Genomic DNA, 21,724 nt, shown 5'->3' with positions numbered 1-21,724 from the left:
CAATTATATGGAAAGTACAATTAACAATTCTAAAATTTCTAACAGAACTTCCTAATAAACCATTTTCTTGTGTACGTTTAAAGGGGACTAGTAGATTACCACGTGGGCAAAATGTCCCTTCTAAGCTATTTCCAGGTGTCTCATAGTAAAATAGATTCTCTACCTTAACTCTCTTTTTAAACTACACCATAGCTAAAGAAGTCCCACTTGCCTTAATTAGAAATTAATTTTATATGAGACACAAGTCATACAACACATGATGCAGTCAAGGGATATAAAGTCTAGTTTCTCATGCATTGAAGGATTTTTCAGTAAGTCTGGTTACCTTTGCTGGATCAGTAATGTCTTCAATTCCCGACGGTAGATCATCACCAGGAGGACCATCATCACCACTATGTCCGTTTACAGAAGCTAATTCCCTTCGCAGCTGAATAAACTGTTCACCAGTTAGCAGATCTCTAGGCAAGTTATTCTGTACATGTTCTTTAAATCTAAATAAGCCAATAAAAATAAATTATCTATATATGAAGCATAATTTTAGATCCCACATTTAATTCCTACTACACAGTACTCTTTCAAAAAATTTCTGATTTAAAACACCAAACCCTTTCTAGCCTTTTTTATAGTAAAAACCTACCACTTGATGAAACAGTCTACAGACATCTTCATTTCTTTTATGCCTTTGCAATGTAACAGAGAAGGCATGGATAGGCATACATTCAAATCCTAACTCTGTCCATTATTAGTTATTTGACCTCGGGGAAGTTTTTCTCTTTTTTTTTTTAGATTTATTTGAGAGAGAGAGAAAGCAAGCACGCATGGACGTGGATGAGGACTTGGACGAGTGGGGGGAGGGGCAGAGGGAGAGGGAGAAGTAGACTCCCTGCTTGAGCAGGGAGCCTGACGTGAGGCTTGATCCCAAGACCCCGGGATCATGACCTGAGCCAAAGGCAGGCTCTTAACTGAGCGGGCCACCCAAGCGTCCCAGTTTTTCCCTTCTTTAAGTCTTGGCTTTCTCATACGTAAAATGGCACAATACTATTTTGCAAAATGTATTTATTTATGCAAAATTACTTTAAAATATAAACCCTACTTAAATCATAAATGATCATTTGTAAATGATCAACAAATGTTTGCCGTTTCTTCCCCACCTCCCAGTTACTCCTGAATCTGTGTCCATGCCAAACACACCAATGAAATTGCACTAATTAAAGTCACCAAATGCCTCTTACATGCAAAATTAAATGGATACTTGTTTCATAGTACAGGTTATACTCTAATAATGTCTTCACTACTAAAGGCCTTTAACCATGCTTTCCTTTTAGAAGGCACTGAGTTACCACTTTCTTGGTTTGCCTCCAAGTCTCTGACTGATCCTTGATCTTTGAGGATTCTCCTTTCCTACTGGTCCCTGAATGTCAGGATTGCCAAGGATTCCATTTGACATTTTGTTCTCATCTATCTTCATTAACTTCCTGGCCAATCTTATTAATACAGAAATAAGCATACTATGGTGACCTGCAAAACTTTAACTCAAGCCCATACTTTTCTCCTCAATTCTAGATTAGTCTGTCCAATTGCCAAAACTCTGCACAAGGAAACAGGTTAATTTTGAGTGTTTTGAAAAAAGTCATTTCACTTTTCCACACACACTAATTTATGCGCAAATTTTCATCAAAAACACCAAGTTGAAGAGCTAAAAGCTACACTATCTAAATTTGGAACCTTATGTACAACATCTTAAACTAATTGTGTCATCTTTATCCACCAATCAACACCCTCAGCATTTCTAATCTTGATTAATGGTACTGTCAACCACTCAGTTTCTAAATCTCTTCAACCTCACTTCACTTACATTCCACTGAGTATCAGGTCCTATTGATTCTACCTTCTAAATATGTCTTCATGTCCTTCTCATTTTTCACCTGGATAAACATAAACGGCTTCTAGCCACTAGTCTCACTATTCCCATCTCAACCCTAATACTGCTATCAAAAATGTTATTAAAAAGTAAACATGAAAAACATAAACATGATCATGACTGCCTCCTGCCAAAATAACTTCTGTTCATTTACCCTGCATTCAGGATAAAATCCAATCGCCTTAAAGTCTTTCATATTCTAACCCAGACTGACCTCTTCATTCTAATTATTAGACATAGTTGTACATGTACCTTATGCTCCAATCTTACGGATTTTCCCCAAGTTTCTTAAAACTGATTTAGGCTATTCACACCTGAATTTTTACAGATTTTAAGGCTTTCACTAATATATGTAAATAACATGGGAAACAAATCTAGATTTTACAGAATCAGTAATAAATACTGAAGCTTAACTTGATCCATTTCACCATTGGGAGAGAACAAATACAGACTGCCTTATTAAAAAAAAAAATTAGAGGGGCTCCTGGGTGGCTCAGTCGTTAAGCATCTGCCTTCGGCTCAGGTCATGATCCCAGGGTCCTGGGATCGAGCCCCGCATCGGGCTCCCTGCTCCGCGGGAAGCCTGCTTCTCCTTCTCCCACTCCCCCTGCTTGTGTTCCCTCTCACGCTGTGTCTCTCTCTCTCAAATAAATAAATAAAATCTTTAAAAAAAAAAAAAAAATTAGAAAGGAAGTAATTTTCAAAAGTATAGTAAGGGAACAAACAGATTTAGGGGAGCCTGGATGGCCTAGTCAGTTAAGCAGCTGCCTTCGGCTCAGGTCGTGATCCCAGGGTCCCAGGATCAAGCCCCATTTTGGGCTCCCTGCTCAACAGGGAGCCTGCTTCTCCCTCTCGCTCTGGAGCTCCCCCTGCTTGTGCTCTCTCTCCCTCTCTCTGTCAAATAAATCAAATCTTAAAAAAAAAAGAAAATGTACAGATTTAGTGTTCAGATAAATATTAAAACTCAAAATTGTTAAGCTACAAATAAAAAACTTAAAATTGACGACTAAAGAGCACAAATTTAAAATAATTGCTATATTATATAGGAAACTGTTTCAAATGGTGATAAAATATGACTACTAAGCAGTGAATTTTCATCAGCCTTTCCAACTATAAAGCTGATTTATTCAGTAAAGAATGGCTGAGTGTCTAATATATATTGAGCCCTATTCCTATGTATTAAGGATAAAAAGAATAAGTCTCAGACACTGACAGATGTGCAGAGCGATATACAAGAGACATAATTTCAAAGGAGTATTATTAGTGTTAAAATAAATGTAAGTAGGAGCGTGTGGGTGCCATAGTCGGTTAAGCCTCTGAGCCTGGGTTTCAGCTCAGGTCATGATTTCAGGATCAAGGGATGGAGCCCCAGGTCGAGACCCATGTTGGGCTCCATGCTCAGCGTGGAGTCTACTAAAGTTTCTCTCTCCCTCTGCCCGCCCCCCCAAAATAAATAAAATAAAAACTTTTAAAAAGACAAACGTAGGGGCGCCTGGGTGGCTCAGTCGGTTAAGCATCTGCCTTCGGCTCAGTTCATGATCCCAGGGTCCTGGGATCGAGCCCCGCATCGCACTCCCTGCTCAGCGGAGAGCCTGCTTCTCTCTCCCCCTGCCGCTCTGCCTACTTGTGCTATCTCTGTCAAACAAATAAAATCTTTAAAAATAAATAAATAAGTAAATAAATAAATAAAATTTAAAAAAGAGAAATGTAAATAAATAGGCAGAGTGCTGGCACAAATGACAGAACAAATACTTTCTATTTTGGCAAACTATAGTTTCACACAGAAAACATTAAGCTGTATGGTTTTGAGTAATCTGAGTTAACCAGACAAATGGGAAGTGGAAAAGGTATTACAGTCACAGAAGTACAAAACAACAGTGTCTGTTGGGAAATTATCAGTATTTAGATAGGTCTGGAGCTTAGGAACTACCAGGGATCGGGTCTGAGAAGTTAAATCAACATCACAAACTCTCATGCTAAGGAAAATTTTAAATTACATATTTCAGTAGAGATAATGTCATCAGTATACATCTAATATACAGACCTACACAACAGAAATATTTTTTTGGGTGGGGGGTCTAATTTATTTATTTATTTTTTATTATGTTATGTTATCGCCATACATTACATCATTAGTTTTTGATGTAGTGTTCCATGATTTATTGTTGCGTATAACACCCAGTGCTCCATGCAGTACGTGCCCTCTTTAATACCCATCACCAGGCTAACCCTATTACCCAGCACGTGGACACTTTTAAGATTTATTTATTTATTTGAGCCGGAGGTGGGGGGAACGCGCCTGTGCACAAAGTGGTGGAGGGGGAGAGAGAATCCCAAGCAGACTCACCACTGTGCACAGACCACGACCTGGGTCTTGATCCCAGGACCCTGAGACCCCCACCAGAGCTGAAATAAAGAGTCTGACGCTCAACCGATTGAGCCACCCAGGTGCCCCTGAACACTTTTGTTTTAAACATATGCTTCCTCCTCTACACTTCTGACCAGCTTGAGAGCCAACACCATTCACACATAGCTTGTCTGAGCCTTAATTTCTACAACTTAAATGGTATATAATCTTTTACATACCAAGCACTAAATGACCAAGTAGGAGTGTATCAGGCGAAAGAAAACATTTCACTGGTTCTCAAAGCAGTTAGTAATGTCGTAAGATTTACTTACACAAACACTACTTGTGAGTTTGCTACATACATTGATAAGGAAAGTGGTTGTCAATATATTAAAAGAAAAGTAACAGATTAGGGGTGCCTGGGTGGCTCAGTCGGTTAAACATCTGCCTCTTGATTTTGGCTCAGGTCATGATCTTAGGATCATGAAATCAAGCCCTGCATCAGGCTCCGCATTCAGCACAGAGTCTACTTGAGATTCTCTCTCCCCCTCTCCCTCTAATAAATAAATCTTTTTTTTTTTTTTTTTTTAAGATTTATTCATTTGAGAGAGAGAGCAAGAGAGCACAAGCAAAGGGAGCAGCAGAGGAAGAGGGAGAAGCAGACTCCCCACTGTGCAGGGAGCCCCACACAGGGCTCGATTCCAGGGCCCTGGGATCATGACCTGAGCCGAAGGCGGACGCTTAACCACCTGAGCCACCCAGGCACCCCTCTAATAAATAAATCTTAAAAAAAAAAAAAAAAAAGAGCAGATTGAAGAGCAGTATGTATAATGCAATCCACTAATGTCTATTATAAGCATATATACAATTTTAAAACCCTACTGGGGTATTTTTTTTTTTTTAAAGATTTGAGAGAGAGAGTGCACGAGCGGGAATGGGGGGACAGAGGGAGAAGCAGGCTCACTGCTGAACAGGGAGCCCGAGGTGGGGCTCGATCCCAGGACCCTGAGATCATGACCTGAGCCGGAGGCAGATGCTTAACGAGCCACCCAGGCACCTGGGATATTCATTTAACAACAAAAAAGATTTGGAGAGACTATACACGGTGTGGCTCCAAAGTTCTTAGAGCCACACCGTCTGGGTTCCAATCAGCTTCTAAACACTAACTAACTCTGTGACCTCATGCAAATATTTTAATCTTTCTGTGCCTCTACTTCCATAAAAGGAGGATAGTAATATCCCCATAAAGTGGGGATAATAAGATACCTCACTGGCTTATTGTGAGGATTAAATAAGTTATAAATGCTGTAAGTTATATGCTTAAGTTATAATGCTGTAAGTTATAAATAAGCATTCAGAACAGCATCTGGCATACAGCAAATGTCATGTAACAAGTGTTTCCTAGTTATATTTTATCTTTCTTATCAAAATTAAAGTTCTTATCATCACAGACTTTGATCTGTATCGTTGATCCTAGAAGAACTGGTTTAGGAAAAGGCCTCCTATTTGTTTCATAAGGATTTTTAAAACCTTTGTACTCATTTATTCAACAAATATTCATCAAGCATTTCCATATGTCAAGTTTTGTGTTAATAATGTCTTTTATCAAGTGTCTTCCTAGGTCATTATACCGTAGGAACCTGGGCATCTCCTCTGTTTCATAAAAAACAGAGACCGTATATTCAGATCTACACAATTCCTATTCCTCATCTGGATCTGCATAACTTCTTCTATCTTTAGCAAATTGATCCACATAACTTTTTAGATGTTTCATAAAGTCTTCTACTTTTTTAGTAGTCTTCTACTTTTTTAGTAAAAAAATTTTGGAAAATCACTTACTTAAAAAGTACCTAAGTTTACAGGCTCTAACACTATACTACTTATAAAAGATTTAACAAAAATGTAGAAAATCTGGTAGCTAAAAAAAACAAGTATTTATCAACATAGCAAATACTTGTAATACAAACTTTCTTGTTCAGAAAGACTTTGAGTCCCTTATCAGTGGGATATTTTGAGTACATCAGAAAACAAAATGTGGAAATCACAGCATACAGAATTAGTTGTTTTAACAGTACTCATAAAAATGAAATGATACCAGTCATGACAGAAAATCATAGTGGAAAATTTAAATGAAATTATTTTTGACTGAATAAAAACAGATTTAGACTTACTACATAAAATAGATCTTTCACTATTTTGGTATAAGGTGTTATATGAATCACAAGAATGTACATTAAGTTTTTGTTTTTAAGATTCTTTTTTTTTTTTTTTTTTTTTTTAAGTAATCTCTACACCCAACTTGGGGCTTGAACTTACAAGAGTCACATGCTCCATCGACAGAGCCAGTCAAGGTGCCCCGAGCAAATCATTAAGTTTTAAATAAGCATATTTATATGCCATGTACTCTATTAACTTAGTACCCCAAAGAATAATTAAACTTGGGTTCTATTTTCTCATTCTTTCACCACTCTGAAATACCTTAGATAGGATTCCCATTATTCCTCATCCGTAAAATGGATAAAGAAAATATTCTGTTTAAAAACAATAAAGTTCCAGGGCGCCCAGGTGGCTCAGCTGGTTAGCGTCTGCCTTCGGCTCAGGTCATGATCCCAGAGTCCTGGGATCAAGCCCCAAGTCAGGCTCCCTGCTCAGCGGGGAGCCTGCTTCTCCCTCTCCTCCCTACTCATGCTCTCCATCACTATTTCTCTCTCTCTCTCAAATAAATAAATAAAATCTTTAAAAATAAATAAATAAAAACAGTAAAGTTCCTAAACATTTCATAAAGTATATGGGAAAATGTCAAAATTTGAAAGTGTGTAAACTGTGATTATCAAGCAAGAAAATTTATTCATTTGCATCTAAAAGAATCTCACATGACATTTCAAGAGAATTATAATCCTCAATATTAATTAATTACCTGAATAATCAAATATTTTAATGATTGGATTTTTTCACTCACCTCTGAAAATGGTGACTATACAGCTGTGTTGGAATACCAAGAATACGATCATATATAGCTGTAACTTCTCTCAGGTTTCCCTGTTCATTTTCCCAGTTTATATACATTTCCCACAGTCTGTCAGATCGGAAATCTGTTCCTGCAGCTAGAACCGCATGCTCGAAAGTTCTGAAAAATTAAACTACCTCTAAGTTATCTTTCCAAGATAAAATCACTTTTAAAATATTATTTCTGCACCTTCCAATATATACAAATATCAAATCATTAAGTTGTACAACTGAATCTATGTCAATTATACAATTTTTTTAAAAAAATTAAAAATAAAAATAAAACCTTTCTAAATTTCAGAAGATCGTGCTAAATTCAAAATTACATTCAACTGCTTCCTATACAAGTAGGGAGTAAAAGGCAGAAGAAATAGAAAAGTGTACAACAGCTACATTTTAAAGAGTAAGGAAACAAAGGGAATATGTGTACTTTTATGTAATTTTATCTTATACAGAATTACAATGCAAAAATGTACACATTACAAACATAAAGAGTGACAATGCAGACACTTAAATATTTGTGATGTGAAATGTTTGTCAAATAGATTCATTTATAGCAGAAAACAGACAAATTTTATCTCAACTTAAGGAATAATTTTCGGGCAAAATAATTCTCCAAGAAGGGACCCATTGCCTTGTAAGGTAATGAGAAGTATACATATGTTTTAAAACTTTCAGAAGTCTCTCCTGATTCTAAAATTACAGATTACTAAAAAACAAAAACAAAACACCACCACCTTGTGTTTTTAAACTACCTAACTCATTTCAAGAGATTTTTGTAAGCAATTTTAATCACTGGATTTGATATCCCAATGGGATAAAACTTTTAGATACATATTTTCAAAATATTATCTTACAATCCAGAGGGATTTTTAACAGTATAAAACTATACTACCTGTATTAATCTACAACCTTAATACAATTCCAATCAAAGGTCCAACAAATTTTGAGTGGAACAGGTAAAACAAATTCTAACATACAGCTAACATGCAAAAAGGACAATGCAGAGGGCATTTTCCTGAAAGATATCAAAAGAAATTAGGAAGCTGGGGCGTCTGGGTGGCTCAGTCGTTGGGCGTCTGCCTTCGGCTCAGGTCATGATCCCAGAGTCCTGGGATCGAGCCCCGCATCGGGCTCCCTGCTCCACGGGAAGCCTGCTTCTCCCTCTGCTGCTCGCCCTGCTTGTGTTCCCTCTCTCCCTGCCTCTCTCTGTAAAATAAATAAATAAAATCTTAAAAAAAAAAAAAAATGTGCTAAAACTGGAGGATGTTAATATACGCATAAAGGATTAAGAGTATGTGTTTATGCACGTGTGTGCACAAGTATATGTTTGTGTCTGAGGTTTTCAAGACAGTAAAATACATGTTACTGCCCCTGCAGAATCCCAAAATGATTCAGGAAATTAACGCACCAGACACTAAGAAAAGTGGAGGGAGTTGGGAGAGGAAATATGGTAAGAAGGTAATGAACTAAAGACAGGATGTTTACAAGAAGATCGCCTTAAGGAATGGTAAGATACCTTAAACCTCCTTTCCTGCCCAGCTATGGGATTTCAGGAGCTAGGTATACATTCCCCAGGCAGATCAGATGATCCTTCAATGAGAAACTGCCTGGCACAACAGTAAAATATAAGGATACCAACACTGGGATTCCCCCAACAAAAACCTGAGTGGCCATTTGATCGCCCTACTGTGAAGCCCACCAAGCCAGCTAATAATACCTGCATATAAACCCTGCATATAAAGCACACAGAGCTTACATTCAGTTTATTAAAATCTAATCTTTTGGGGTGCCTGGGTGGCTCAGTCGTTAAGCGTCTGGCTTCGGCTCAGGTCATGATCTCAGGGTCCTGGGATCGAGCCCCACATCGGGCTCCCTGCTCGGCTGGAAGCCTGCTTCTCCCTCTCCCACTCCCCCTGCTTGTGTCCCCTCTCTTGCTGTGTCTCTGTCAAATAAATAAATAAAATCTTTAAAAAAAAAACTCATCTTTTTTTAAAAGATATTATTTATTTGAGATAGAGTGTGTGCACGGGGCGGGGGTGGGCGGGAGAAAAGCAGGCTCCCCACTGAGCAGGGCTCCACATGGGGCTCAATCCCAGGACCCTGGGATCATGACCTGAGCTGAAGGCAGATGCTTAACTGACTGAGCCACCCAGGTGCCCCTAAAATCTAATCTTTAACATGAGCAGAAATCCAGAAATCAGACAAGTCAGAGATGAAAACAAGTGAACAAAAACATGGGGCGCCTGGGTGGCTCAGTCGGTTAAACGTCTGCCTTTGGCTCAGGTCATGATCCCAGACTCCTGGGATGGAGCCTTGCATTGGGCTCCATGCTCAGCAGGGAGCCTTCTTCTCCCTCTCCCTCTGCCTGCCTTGCCTGTCTGCCTACTTGTGATCTCGGTCAAATAAATTAATCTTTAAAAAAAAAAAAAAGTAAACAAAAACACTTCAGAGAAAACCGTGATGGGAGCAGAGGAAAACTTTAACAGTCCTTAGTACTTTTTAAAAAGTAATAAAAAGGGGCGCCTGGGTGGCTCAGTCGTTGAGCGTCTGCCTTCAGCTCAGGTCATGATCCCAGGGTCCTGGGATCGAGCCCTGCATTGGGCTCCCTGCTCAGTGGAGAGCCTGCTTCTCCTCTCCCACTCCCTCAGCTTGTGTTCCCTCTCTCGCTGTGTCTCTGTCAAATAAATAAAATCTTTAAAAAAAAAAAAAGTAATAAAAAGATATTAAGCCATGTAACAAAGAATAGGAAGAGATAAGAAAAGGAACAATAAAAAAAAAAAGATTCTTGGACATTAAAAAAATGATGGCAGATAGGAAAAATCCAATACAAAGGTCAAGGAAATACCTCAAAAAGCCCAACAAAATCTGACATGTAAAAAGTAAAAACAAAAATAAGAAAATTAAATGATTAAAACATAAGATCCAATGTCCAACTATTAAAAACAATAGAGAAAACCATAGGAAGGGAATTATCAACGTAAGAATATACACAATAATAATATGATTTTTTTTAATTTTATTATTTTTTTAAGCAAACTCTATGCCCAAAATGGAGCTCAACTCATGACCCCAAGATCAAGAGCTGAATGCTATACTGACTGAGCCAGCCAGGTATCCCAATAATAACATTTCTCAGAAGAGAAAGACATGAGCACCCTAGATTGAAAAGGCCCACTAAGTAAACACAATGAATTAGAAAAAGAAAACCCACACCAAAGCGTATCATTATAAAACTGCATTTATAGCAAAGATAAAGAGAACATTTTAAAAGCATCCATGAGGAAAAACAAGTCATACAAAGGGAATCCAGAGTTACCATACTTCTCAAGAACACCACCAGAAGCTGTAAGAGTGAAGAGATGCCTTCAAAGCCCTAAGGAAAAATTACTTCCAACTCAAAATTCTATACCCCACTGATCAACTGGGTGTTTCAGACTTACAAACTCTTAATTTTTTTTCATCCCAAGCATCCCTTATCAAGAAGTTATAGGATGCACTCTTCTATAAAGGTAGGCATCAGCCAAGAAAAAACAGCATCTAAAAAACTCTCAAAATTAGAGCTTGAAACCCAGGAAAGAGGTAAAGGTATCTCCTAGAATCGTGATGAGGAAATCTCAAAATAACTGCTGTATGGCAGAAACAGAACAGAGCAGAGCAACCAATCCAGACTACAGAAAGAGAAGGTTCCAAGGATATCCCCCAAGAGGAAGGGTAAAAAATGGAATTTACAAATTTCAGAGTATAATTCCCTTTCACAATTTCCAGAGTAAGTAGAGTAACACTAGATATATACATTTTTTAGCTTCCAAAAAATGTACATAGCATTTGTACACTGTGGAAAGTCAGTTATGAGTACTAACTACTGAAAGCAGCTGTTGGAAGGGGTAGGAAATTTTAAATGTTCAAAGAAAACTAAGCAAGTGGGAAAAAGGAGGTAAGGATAAAAAGGGGTAATTAACTCCAGGAAAAATAAAAGGCTTTGAAACCTATCTATATTGGAAAAGATATGGGAAGACAGAGTATAAGTGAACTAAAACTCTCATCTACCGTAACAAAATCATAATGTAATGAAGAGAGAGAAAGAGCTACTATTATAAACATATAGGAAAATACAAGAAACAGCTAAAATACTTGAAGAGGGACTGCTTTTTGTTATAAGCAGTTTAACACTGACTTTAACTATATGCACATACTTTGATAAAAATAAAAACCAAAAACACATTTAAAATTTCCTATAATCAGTAAGAAAAGAACAATCCAGAAGTAAAATGAGCAAATGATATGAATAGGCAATGAGCAAATGGCTTATACAAGTACACGAAAAGATGGCAAACTGGGATGAGGAGCCTAGAGATAGGCAACCTAAAATACTGAGTTATCACTGGAGGTTAAAGAGAATGTGGCACAGCTATGGGAAAATATGACTACTCTCATATACTGTGGGAGTTTAAAATTGATACCACTTTTGAAAGAACATTTGATAAAAGTTAGTTGTGTGTTCTTTGACAAAAGTTCCATTTCTAGCATGCTTTACATAAATAATGACTAATACAAACATGTTTCCTGCGCCACTGATTATTTCCTATAAATAAGGATTTGGGCAAATAAAATACAGTACTTTGATACCACAAAATACTTCTGCAATGCTTGAAAAATTACGATAGGGAGAGATTCCAAAACATTGTTACATTAAAAAAAAGAATCAAATATGTACAACACCCACACGTACGCACATCCGTATGTATATGAAAGAACACACAATTCATTAACCACAAAGGGAACGGGATTGGGAACATAAGTAATGGGGGTGTGAAATGAGGTCATTATCATCTGTAATTTTTATAATCATGCATAAGTTTATTACATGTTTCATTTTTTTAAATAGTGAAAAAGAAATGTATGTTAAACATTCAGTTTGGCATTCATGAGTAGTTCTATTATCAACATCAGAATACTTATTTCTACTTCGAAGGTATTTGAAAATATCAATGTTTAGCATACCCTCTTATTGTACTATTTGTCTCAGATTCACCAGGGTCCAATGTTTCCTTTAAGAAGTTTATATAATGTATCCATAGGTCAACACTAAGAGGTATTGCCTGAAGCCCCCGACGATACACCTAAGAAGAAAACAACAAACTGTACTTCAAATATTTAATTATTTCTTAACAGAGAGGCAACACTGTGTTATCCGGTGAACCTTAGAAATACTAATTACTGGAATTTTGTTTAAATAATCTACCATTACCATTTGGGTGGAGGTTGGATAGAACATGGCAATGTTCTGATCCCCACGTGCAGAGTCTTGATCTTCAAAGCGCAGCAGTCCCTGCATTCTGACCGGGTTGTGTGGGCAGGCTTTGGGTTACAGACCATAGGGCACAGACCCATTAGAGCATCAATGACAGCGTCTGACCAAAAATGCAATAAGACGTAGCAAATGTGACTAGCAAACCAACTATATTGTTTGGAAAATGAGAAATAAATGTAAGTGAGAGAAAAGCCCTGCCCTACTTGTTAAGCTGCAGTGTAATACAGAGGCTTGCACTGCAAAGCTTGACAAACTGTAGAGGTTTAACGCACCTGCCAACAAAGAGAGAAAATATTAGCTACAAATGCCACAAGAGTGACAAATGCAAATAAAATACCCTATAAAATTGTTTGACCATAAATCGTAGGTACTGCCAGCCAAAAAAAAAAAAAAAAAAAAGTTTTTGTTTCGTTATTATTTGGCTTACAGTACCTAATGGAGATAATTTTATTCAGTAATGTACGCACCTCATCTGATTGTTTAATGTTGTCATGCCGCTTTTCAAGGTCTGCATACTTTTTCCAGTAACCATAGCAATACGGATAGTGTATGAAAAATTTGTCAAATGCTTTCCTGGCAGCCATCAAGTGATTCTGATGAAAATAAAACAAGGTGTTTAAAAATCCTGGAAGTTTGTGTCACAAAAATAGTTATTATTTCTTCCAAATGTATTATCTCAAATAAAATAAACTGGCAGACTTAAAAACCACACACACAGATCTTTTTCCTGCATATTACAGTCTTATCCTTTGAAACAAAAGGAAGTAATTCTGTCAAATAGCAAGGTAACTTTTTATTTCAGTGATTATACACACACGTATGCACACACACCAATTACTACAAATATTAGACTTTGTACTAATATTGACAAATACATACAAATGTTATAAAAGTTATTTTTAAAGCTAAAAAATGTACATATCTAATGTTATTCAACTTAATCTGAAAATTATAAAAGAGGCAACTTTAATTACAAAACAGTAAACCTCATCTGATATTACTTGATTAATCTGTCCCTTCTAGTCCCATTTAAATAGTTACTAACCTCCTGTTCTACATACTGAAGCAAATATACCCAGCCTGTAAAATCCTGAGGATTGTTTTCTACAGTTTTCCAGAATTTTTCATATTCTGGAGGGAAATTTGCTTCCGTTTCTGTCACTGGAAGGTCCACAGCATTTGTTATTTCATTTTCTTCTGTAGTTGCATTCACGTTAGGAGATCCATCAGGGGACTGTTCCATTTCCGTGACATTCATAATCTCAGTACTGAAATCAGCAGACTGTTCTACCACTACCTCTGCACTGTTGCCTGTGCTGCCATTACTAGAATTTCTGTACTCATCCATGTGAGAATTTTGCATAGTTGTTTATTTCGTCTTCAGTTAATGATCTGTGGAAACACAAATAAAGAGGAACATCTTCCAAATGTTTATTTGGCATCATCAAAACCACCTTTTAAAAGCCCCAGTTAGCTATTAAAGGAATATATTAATTTCATTCTTGATCTCTGAACAATGGAACCACTTAATCAAAGAATACATGTATGTTGAATCTGGGAAAATGTTGAAATTTTATCTCCAGAAAAATTGCATTAGCCATGTAGCAAGACACTTTCAGTTGCCTATCCAGTATCCCCTCTTACCATCTTCCTAGTAAAACACTGTTTTTGGTCAGAGTAGCAATATATCTAGCCCCATGTAGGGAATCATGGAACTGCTACAGAGCTCTGGGAAAGATTTTGCTTTTCTGAGAAAAAGGGACAGTCACAAATAGTGTAGGTTCTACCACTTTCTTATCACCTTGAATGTGAACATATCTAAAACAACCTATGTCCTTAAAGCAGTCAATAAGGGATGGGCAAGGAAAATTAAGAAATGCCAGCCCTGACCGTCATCAGCTACTAATAACACAATGCCAACTTCACACTGTGTGCAAAAATAAGTCCCTATTTGTTTAAACTATTAACAATAGACAGGTTTTCTATTACTTGCAGACAAATGAAGTCCTAACTGATTAACCCACTAACAATGCATGGAAATGGCCATTTCTCCATCTCCTCCTATCAGCACTAAATACCATAAAACCTAATTTTTGTTTATTTGATTAAAAAAGAAAAAGCAGTACCTCATTGTGATTTGCATTTCTTTAACTATGAGAAAGCTGGATTTCTATTTTTTTCTTAAATGCCTTCACATCCTTATTACATTACTAATTTTTATTCTTACTGGTTTGTACAAGATCTTTGTAAACTAAGGAGATAAGATCTTTATAATATACATTATAAAACATTTTTTGTGAGATTTTCTTACTAGTTTTTTTGTGTATATAGAGGATATCTTATAAATTGTCAAGCAGATATGAAATCCAAATTTTAAAACATGGTTAAAACATTATTTCAAAATATAGTATGAAGCAAATTTTATCCCAACAAAGGAGAAATTTAACATGTTAAGTCAGGAGACCTTCTGAGGTTGAATGCCACTGGAAGAATTAACTATAACCAAATAAATCTAAGGAATGTTAAAAAAGAAGCGGGGATGGAAGCCTGGGTGGCTAAGTCGGTTGAGCATCCAACTCTTGGTTTTGGCTCAGGTCATGAACTCACGATCCTGGGATCAAGCCCTGCTGGGGCTCTGTGCTCAGGGAAGTCGGCTTGAGGATTCTCTCTCCTCCCCCTCCCCCCACTCATGCATGTGCATGCACTCTCTCTCTCAAATAAATCTTAAAAAAAAAAAAAGCGGTGGGGGAGAAGAGGAGAAGAGAAAAATAAGGGAAGGGAGTAGTTCGAGTGGAGACAAAAAGTTAATGCCTAATGTATGTCTAGTCTATGTTACATTCCTGGTAATATTTAAGTACAAGATAAAGTCATTACTCTAGGACTTATTAATTCATTGGAAAGAGATCAAAAACAGACAAAACAGAGAGAGAATTTTAAATGGAACAAAGTCAAAGTTTAGAGAAATCAACTGAAAATTATAGCCATCTAGAAAAGCTTCATGAAATACAAAACTGGGTCTTAACTTTGAAAAACTGTAAGTTTTAGAACAATAGAAAAAGAATTATTATTCCAGAATAGAGAAAAGCCCACTCGATAGAAAAATCCTTCTTGACAGTAGACAACAAACAAGTAGAAATTAGAACTGATTCAAAGAAGAGAGAGAAACCAACCAAACTGAACAGGTTTTACATTGAGGAAGAGGAAGGGTAAGCAGCAGAGAAGGCAGGGTATAGCCAGTGGAATTTGAGAGGAAATGATAGAAGTAAATCTACAGAGGCATCTGATAAGAGATAATACAAGAAGCAAACCTAGTTGGTACACAGTAAAAGAGAATCCAAAGTAACAGACTATCAGAAAAAAATGTCCTTCCCATTAGCTTTTCCAGGTTTGAGCCATTTGAGGCCCTAGAAAAAGGCAAAGAAGTTCTCAATTTATTTTTTTTTCTCTTTTTCCCCTTCCTTTAAAGAAAAGACACATTTGAAGATTAATTTTCCATATGCAAATCAGTCATTGGTTTGTGTCTTTTGATTTCAAAGCCACTGTCAAACAAACAAAATGTTGGTTGATACATTCTGAGTCATTACCACCAGCCCTATTCTAATTGCATATTTAAGTGGGACATAATGGTTTCTTCTGCAATCAGCAAATTTACCACACCCTTGCATCTTCAGAGATTATCAATTACTCCACACCCTGCAATTAAAATGCTGTAAAAAGAACTAAGAACATCATCCTTACCCTTAGGGAGATCATTTTTCTGATTACTCCAAAAATCACAGAGCCAAAAGAAGAATACACTAAAGTTATTTTTTTAATAAGTTATTCCATCATATTCTTCATAATGTGGCAGTTAACTAGTCCCACTTTATTCTTGACAACAATCAATAACTCCCAATTATCAACATAAAACAGCAAAGGGGCAAAAAATATCAAAAGGAAGGAGACAACTGTGGTTTTAGCATAAAGACAACCAAACCAACAGAACAAAGAGCCCAGAAATAAACTTTTGCATATATAATTAAATGATTTTCAACAAGGATACCAAGATCATTCAACAAAGAAAGGGCAGTCAGTTTAACAAAAGGTGCTGGAAAACTGGATATTCACATACAAAAGAATGAAGTTGGAGCCTTACCTTATACCACATACAAAAATTAACTCAAAATGAATTCAAAGCCTGAATGTAAAACCTAAAACTATAAAATTTCTAGAAGAAAACATACGGGAAATCTTCATGATACTGGACTTGGCAATGATTTCCTGGAAATGACACCAAAAACAAAGGGAACAAAAGTAAAAACAGACAAATGGGCTATCTCAAAGTTTAAAACTTTTGTGCATCAGAGAACACAATCAACAGAGTGAAAAGACAACATAAGAATAGGAGGAAATATCTGTAAATCTTATATCCAATTATGGGTTAATATCCAGGATATATAAAGAACTACAACTCAAAAACAAAAAAGTAACTTGATTTAAAAATGGGTAAAAGACTTCAACAGAATCTCTCCAAAGATGATATACAAATGGCCAACAAGCATATGAACAGATACTCAACATCACTAATCATCAGAAAAACACAAATCAAAATCACAATTAGGTATCTCATCACAACCATTATGGTAGCTACTACAAAAACAAAAAAACAAAATAAGTCTTGGCAAGGATGAGAAACTGGAATCCTTGTACACTGTTGGTAGGATTGTAAAATGATGCAACAGCTACAGAAAACAGTATGAAGGTGCCTGATAAAATTAAAAACAGAACTACTATATATGACCAAAGAATCCCACTTGGTATATATCCAAACTAAAAGCAGGGACTCAAAGAGCTACATGCACGCCCACATTCACAGCAGCACAACCCACAACAGCCAAAAGGAGCAAGCAACTCAAATGTCCACTGACAGATGAATAAACAAAATGTAGTATATACAATGAAATATTATTCAGCCGTTAGGGTTTTTTTAGAGAGGGAAAAAGAGTGAGAGAGAGCGCCCAAGCGAGCAAGAGGGGAGGGGCAGAGAGAGACTCTTAAGCAGTCTCAGCGCCCAGCACAGAGCCGAAGCAGGGCTCAATCTCTCAACCCCGAGATCACAACCGGAGCCTAAATCAAGAGTCTGATGCTTAATCAGCTGAGCCATCCAGGCGCCCCTCTTTAGCCTTTAAAATGAAAGAAATCCTGTCATATTCTATATGGATGAACCTTGAGGACATTATGCTAAGTGAAGTAAGCCAGTCACAAAAAAAGACACTGTATGTATGATTCTACTTATATGAGGTATCTAGAATAATCAAATTCATAGAAACAAAATAGAATGCAGTTACCAGGGAATGCAGTGAGGGAGAAAAGGGGAGCTGTTTAATGAGTATAGTTTCAGATTTGTAAAATGAAAAGTTCTGGTAATCTGTTTACAACCATGTGAATATATTTAACACTACTGAACTATACACTTAAAACAGTTAAGGTAAATTTTATGTTATGTGGCTTTTATCACACAAAAAAAGTAAGACAACAGCTTAATTATAAGTAAATTAGGAAATATAAAGTACAAAAGACTAGGAATTAGAATTTCCAAATCCTTTTTTTTTTTTTTAAGATTTTATTTATTTGAGAGAGACAGAGATAGCAGAGAGCACAAATGGGGAGAAGAGAGAGAAGCAACCTCCCCGATGAGCAGGGAGCCCAACATGGGGCTCGATTACAGAACCCTGGGATCATGACCTGGGCCAAAGGCAGATGCTTAACTGACTGAGCCCCCCCGGTACCCATCCAAATCCTTCTTTCATCATGAGATATAGTACAGTAAATATTAGAATGAACAGGGCTAAGGGGAGTGAGTCTAAGTTCTCTCCCTTAATAGCATGTGATCCTACATCAGTCTTACTTTCCTCACTTCTAAATTAGGGACTAACAATATTTGCATAGGGCTGTTGAGAACATCAGATGAGATAAAAGCATGTGGCAGTCTATAAATTCACATAAATCAAAGTATCACTGCAAACAAATTCCTCAAATAGCATTTTCCAATCCTGATGTTACACTTCAAAATAACTGAGGAGGGCACCTGGGTGGCTCAGTCGTTAAACATCCGCCTTCGGGGGCACCTGGGTGGCTCAGTCGTTAAGCGTCTGCCTTCAGCTCAGGTCATGATCCCAGGGTCCTGGGATCGAGCCCCACATCGGGCTCCATGCTCCGCAGGAAGCCTGCTTCTCCCTCTCTCACTCCCATTGCTTGTGTTCCCTCTCTCACTGTGTCTGTCTCTGTCAAATAAATAAATAAAATCTTTAAAAAAAAAAAAAAAAAAAAACATCCGCCTTCGGCTTGGGTCGTGATCCCAGGGTCCTGGGATAGAGCCCCTCACTGGGCTCCCTGATCGGCGGGAAGCCTGCTTCTTCCTCTCCAACTCCCCCTGCTTGTATTCCAACTCTCACTATCTCTCTGTCAAATAAATAAAATCTTTTAAAATAAAAATAAAAAATAAAAATAAAAAAAAAACTGAGGAAAAGACAAAAAAATTTTTTTTTAAGATTTTATTTATTTATTTATTTGACAGAGAGATAGAGCACAAGTAGGCAGAGTGGCAGGCAGAGGGAGAAGCAGGCTCTCTGCTGAGCAGGGAGCCGGACGTGGGGCTCGATCCCAGGACCCCAGGATCATGACCTGAGCCGAAGGTAGCCACTTAACCGACTGAGCCACCCAGGTGCCCTGACAAAAGAATTTTTGCAGAAGTTTTAAAAGGAGGAAAAAAGCTGTTGACTTTGACTCCATAAAACCAGCAGACAACAGAGTTTATCTGGAGGTCTATCTTATTTCTTGATTTTTCAATTTTAGACATTTTTTGCTCTTACTAGATTCCTGATCTCAGGGTGGTGAGTTTGAGCCCTATGTTAAGCATTCAGATTACTTAAAAAAAAAAAAAAGTTTTGAAGGAATCTTTTCATTGTTTCCTAGCATAGGGTGTTGCTTTTTTTTTTTTTTTTTTTTTTGAAGATCTATTCATTTGAGAGAGAGCTTGCGCACTAGCACAGAGGGGAGGGGCAGAAGGAGAGGGAGGGAGGGAAGAAGAGAGAGTCCCAAGCCAACTTTACCCCGAACGCAGGGCTCAATCCCACAACCCCAAGATCACAACCTGAGTTGAAACCAAGAGTTGGACGCTTAACCGACTGTGTCACCCAGGCGCCCCTAGGGTATTGCTATTGAGAAAACTCCTCTATTTGAGACCTGTTTTTCTCCATGGTATCTTTTAATCCAGGTGTTCTGAAATTCCAAAATGATGAGCCTTAGGGTAAGTCTTTTCTACTCATTCTGCTGGCATTCATTCAGAAGGCCTATTTTACTCTAGATATTTACATCATTCAATTCTTATATTCCATATTTATCATTTATGTAATAATTTTCTTCCCTTGGTTTTCTCTTTTATCTTTGTTGAACTCACATTACTCAGTTGTTGGACCTCCTGGACTGATGCTCTACTTTTCTTACCTTTTCCTACATTTTTCCCCCATCCCTATGACTCATTCTACTCTGAGTGATCACTTTTACTAGATTTTTAATATATGAATCAAAATTTTAATTCCTTTTACTCTGAATAATCCATTTTACAGTCTCCTATTCCTGTTTCACTGGTGCAATATCTCCTATGTCTCTATAAATCACTTTAAATTTTCTTCTGTTCTCAGCACTGTCTGAGTATTTTTTGACTATTTGTTTTGGTCTCTCAATAGAGTGATCTTCAAACTGCTGTTCAAGAAGTGTGAGGCATCACACAAAATCAGAAGCTACATAAAGCTTGAACACTGGTGAACCTCAGTGCAGAATGGCATTCTACTGAGGGGGAACTCACTAAATGTCAGTGCTTTACATCATTTCCCTGGTGTTAAGTTTTCCCAAAGAAGAATGTTTCAACCTAAAAATATATACAGAAGGCAGTAAGCATTCTGGGACAAAGAAGAAAAACAGGGCTAGTGATCTCACCATTCAATATGTACACTTCCATTCAATTTCCCATTTTCATCAAGACCCTTCACCCCTGTCCCAACTCCCATCAGCTGTGTCAAAACTTCTCTTGTTCCACCCTTTTCAAATAATAAACATCTAGTTTTTTGCTAGTTATATTATATGGAGAAGGAAAATGGAGGGTCTAAACTACTCCAGACTTTCAACCAATTCTAGAATTTTTAGCTCCACTCAGCACTCTCACTTTCAGAGGCACGTGGTAACCAATATTCCTGAGCCTTTCTGGAGTTTTGTGGGACAATTCCTCACATTTCTTATTAACTTCCCTCTCTGCAGGCAAAGAACTGAATGCAGAAAAATGAAAACCTAAGTTCATCAGTTAAATCCAGTCCATCTTTTTTCTTCCAAAACGTTTTAATTCTCATGTTGATACTTCCTCTTCTGTCCTTTGTCCTTTAGGGTTTACACGATATTATTTCATTTTTATGTTCTCTTATTTTTTATTTTACTGAAATTAGGTTTACAAATTATGCTAAACCCTGTTCATTTAGTATTTATTTAAAAAAAAAAATCTCTAGGGGCGCCTGGGTGGCTCAGTCGGTTAAGCTTCTGCCTTCGGCTCAGATCATGATCCCAGGGGCCTGGGATCGAGCCTCGCATCGGGCTTCCCGCTCAGCGGGAAGCCTCCTTCTCCCTCTCCCTCTGCCTGCCACTCTGCCTACTTGAGCTCTCTCTCTATCTCTCTGTCAAATAAATAAATAAAATCTTAAAAAAAAAAAAAATCTCTAACCAATATCATTTCCTTCTGTAATAATATTCATTCAATAGATATTTAGTGAGCAACTTCTGTGTGTCAGATACTGTCTTAAGCACTGGAAATTTAACTGTGAACAAAACAAAGTCCCTACTCTCAAGGAGCTGACATTTTAGTTGAAGAATACAGTCATTTCTTTTTTTTTTTTTTTAAAGATTTTATTTATCTGACAGAGAGAGCACAAGCAGAGGGAGAGAGAGGGAGAAGCAGGCTCCCCACTGAGCAAGAAGCCCGATGTGGGACTTGATCCCAGGACCCTGGGATCATGACCCGGGCCAAAGGCAGCCGCTTAACCGACTGAGCCACCCAGGTGTCCCAAAGAATACGGACTTTTCTTAAAAAAAAAAAAAAAAAAAAAAAAAA

General features: G+C 37.3%; 1 protein-coding gene across 4 annotated transcripts in view; it reads right to left on the bottom strand.

The window, feature by feature from the left end:
* PRPF39 (pre-mRNA processing factor 39) overlaps positions 1–21,724 on the bottom strand; it is a 38,884-nt gene that overhangs the window by 9,031 nt on the left and 8,129 nt on the right. Inside the window, exons 2-8 of one of the 4 annotated variants that reach the window (XM_032405020.1) lie at positions 13,634–13,980; positions 13,056–13,181; positions 12,792–12,860; positions 12,526–12,688; positions 12,279–12,397; positions 7,228–7,395; positions 326–491 (exon numbers count right to left, since the gene is read on the bottom strand). In XM_032405020.1, coding sequence (XP_032260911.1) covers positions 326–491; positions 7,228–7,395; positions 12,279–12,397; positions 12,526–12,612 — 540 coding nt within the window. In that variant the 5' untranslated portion in view covers positions 12,613–12,688; positions 12,792–12,860; positions 13,056–13,181; positions 13,634–13,980. The other 3 variants (XM_032405018.1, XM_032405021.1, XM_032405019.1) reach the window with 3 other exon arrangements.

Source organism: Phoca vitulina, unplaced genomic scaffold (assembly GCF_004348235.1).
Source record: "Phoca vitulina isolate PV1807 unplaced genomic scaffold, GSC_HSeal_1.0 scaffold7, whole genome shotgun sequence".
Classification (NCBI taxonomy): Eukaryota; Metazoa; Chordata; class Mammalia; order Carnivora; family Phocidae; genus Phoca; species Phoca vitulina.
Note: the sequence above shows the minus strand (reverse complement) of the source record. Positions and strands in the feature narration are given on the sequence as shown.